Genomic DNA, 2,441 nt, shown 5'->3' on the forward strand with positions numbered 1-2,441 from the left:
TAAGCTAGAGATCGACTGTTTCCAAGATAGAATAACTGAATACTGGTCTTTAGGTGAATGAATCTGCAGACCATTTTGTATCGATGATGGTTACTTTGCTCTCAACTCGCCAAGAGATTGCAAACTATCACCAAGCAATTTCCAGTCAGATCTCTCAGTTACTGGCCAGCGCAGGATCCGGGAAGTCCTTAGGTAACAATACATGGACTGCGTGCTATGAGCTCAGGGTGCGTTGAGTTTCCATAGATGTTGAACGTAAATCTTAACCCTTTGGTGATTCTACATAGCAAAGTACACGTTTGATAGCCACTCAGTGCATTATTGCTGGTGATGTACAAGCGTACACAGCCACTGCAGACAAGGAGGGAACTCAAGAACAGCTCCCCCGCTCCTTATACGCAAAAACATTGGTAATCAACTACTTCACCCCTTCTCATTTTGGTATTATCGATCCTAATCATGTGTACTGATTCTTTTTGCAGGATGCGCTCCTCAAGAACCCTTCCGAATGGAGAAAGAGAATGCTTCCAGCACGGTATGGAAAGGATCCAGACCCTGTTGACGCAAAAGAGTTCCACAAGTGGCTCAACATCATTTTGAAAGAAATACGTAAGGATTTGAATAAAATCGTAAGCAGTTTTGCCCATGGTTTTTCTCAGAATTTCTTACATTTTTGCATTGTAAAGCTCCTTAACGGTATCAACCTTCCAAACCGGGTTGGTAACAAAAGGCCATCAAAATTAATTGTACCAGACATCGATGGTATCATTGTTAAGGCAAGTACCTCATGATTTTCCTTCTATTTTATATTCCAGGCTTACATTTGAGTACCAATAGATACACGAAAGAGAACATGATTATATTGGAGGCCAGGTTCGTGTCCGTGAGCAGATTCTTGAGGCTGTGGATCATCTTCGACGAGGTCGATACGCTTGGCTGGTAAGTTGGAAATATCAATTCATTATGCAATATGTTCACCAGCTCAAATAAATGACTTGTATATGTTATGCTACAGAGAATGCAAGCCGTTCATGTGGGTCTCAACTCTGCTGATTACAGCAATAGATCTATCTGGGCTGTTGTGGATGATACATTGGAACAATTGCGCAAGAAGACACAACGCTATCGTTACGCGTAAGTATTGTATTCCAGTTTCTGATTGCATCATGGGATGTTGATTACCCCAATTATTCAACGTACAGATACTTTGTATTGGTTTTACAAAGCGACTTCGACCCATTCAATGGGGAGAAAACATTTGCGGAGATTGAAAAAACTACTGATTTTTCGTTGCCTACTGAAGAAGAAGTTGATGCCAAAGTTGAAGAGCTGAACCAGACTTTTGGACCAAGATTGTGTGTAGATGAAGGCGCTCATGAGGAGCCTGAAGATGATGAGGATCACGCTGATGAGGAAGATGAGGCTGATGAAGAGGATGTGTAAGATTGTATAATTTTTATTCTTATAGCAAGCACCTATATTTTGTATCTGTTATACACATTATTGAGGTTTGTATAAACAGTAATTTTTTTATCTTTCAAGTTCTTATTGCAAGCATCTATGTTTTGTATCTGGTATTACATTCATCACTTTTTCACTTCTACCTGCAGATTTAATTTGTATCTTTTATATTTGTTAATGTTGCAATTTTGTGTCAATACAATACTTAGTTTCACATTATTCACCACGTAATCATGAGCCTGTGAGCAAATATGGGCCAAGCAATCAAAAATTGACACCTGCAAGCTGACCAGAAAAGCGGACCAACCCAGATTTTCCTCCACTGTAACACGGTCTCAGAACCAAACCATATGCCCCGGTTCTGCCCTGGTTTGGCAGGTGCCGTTCTATACCCGTTCTTCACCACTCACAAAAATTGGTTCTACAACCGAGCCAAAACCTGGTTCAGGAACCGGGTCCGTGGGTCCGTGGTGTAGGCAGAGCCTCGAGGGGAAGAAACAACCCAAGGGGGATAAACCGCCAAGAGCCGTAACTGAAACACCGCTAAGCTGCCCTCAAATTTTGCAATGAGACACTTCTTCAAACCTTACTTCCACCCAAATAAGCTCTCCAACCTTGAATATCCAATCTGCAAGCTTTTGTTCAGTTTTTAAGAATCCCCGTAAAGGTCTTACGGTTCAAAAACAGATGTAAACAAGCTGTTTTTTACTACGTTCCCCAATGCAGTTCTCAAAAAAAACTTTCCCGCAGCAAGTAAAAAAACAAAAAAACCTTGATTTTCCTCCAAAACCTTGTTCTTCAACTTCTACTGAATTCAACACTACCCTACACGTCCTAACAGTGTTAAAACCCAGGGAATTACACTTGTAACAGTGTAATTCATCCTAATACCCTAGGTCAAAAACCCTAGGATAGCTAAGTAAAATATTGAAAATAATAAAAAAATAAAATAATAATAATCCTAAATTCAAAATCCCAAG

At 40.2% G+C, this 2,441-nt stretch overlaps 1 protein-coding gene across 1 annotated transcript; it reads left to right on the forward strand.

Annotated features, from left to right (window-relative positions):
* Window positions 1-83: 83 nt before the first annotated feature.
* Window positions 84-1,443, forward strand: MELLADRAFT_91902 (uncharacterized protein; the record flags this gene model as incomplete). The annotated part of the gene is made up of 7 exons (XM_007414918.1): window positions 84-227; window positions 288-410; window positions 483-629; window positions 687-780; window positions 851-939; window positions 1,016-1,134; window positions 1,227-1,443. 7 exons carry the CDS (start codon window positions 84-86, stop codon window positions 1,441-1,443), a joined length of 933 nt encoding a protein of 310 aa, XP_007414980.1.
* Window positions 1,444-2,441: the final 998 nt, after the last annotated feature.

This window comes from Melampsora larici-populina, assembly GCF_000204055.1.
Source record: "Melampsora larici-populina 98AG31 unplaced genomic scaffold MELLAscaffold_47, whole genome shotgun sequence".
NCBI classification, from domain to species: domain Eukaryota; kingdom Fungi; phylum Basidiomycota; class Pucciniomycetes; order Pucciniales; family Melampsoraceae; genus Melampsora; species Melampsora laricis-populina.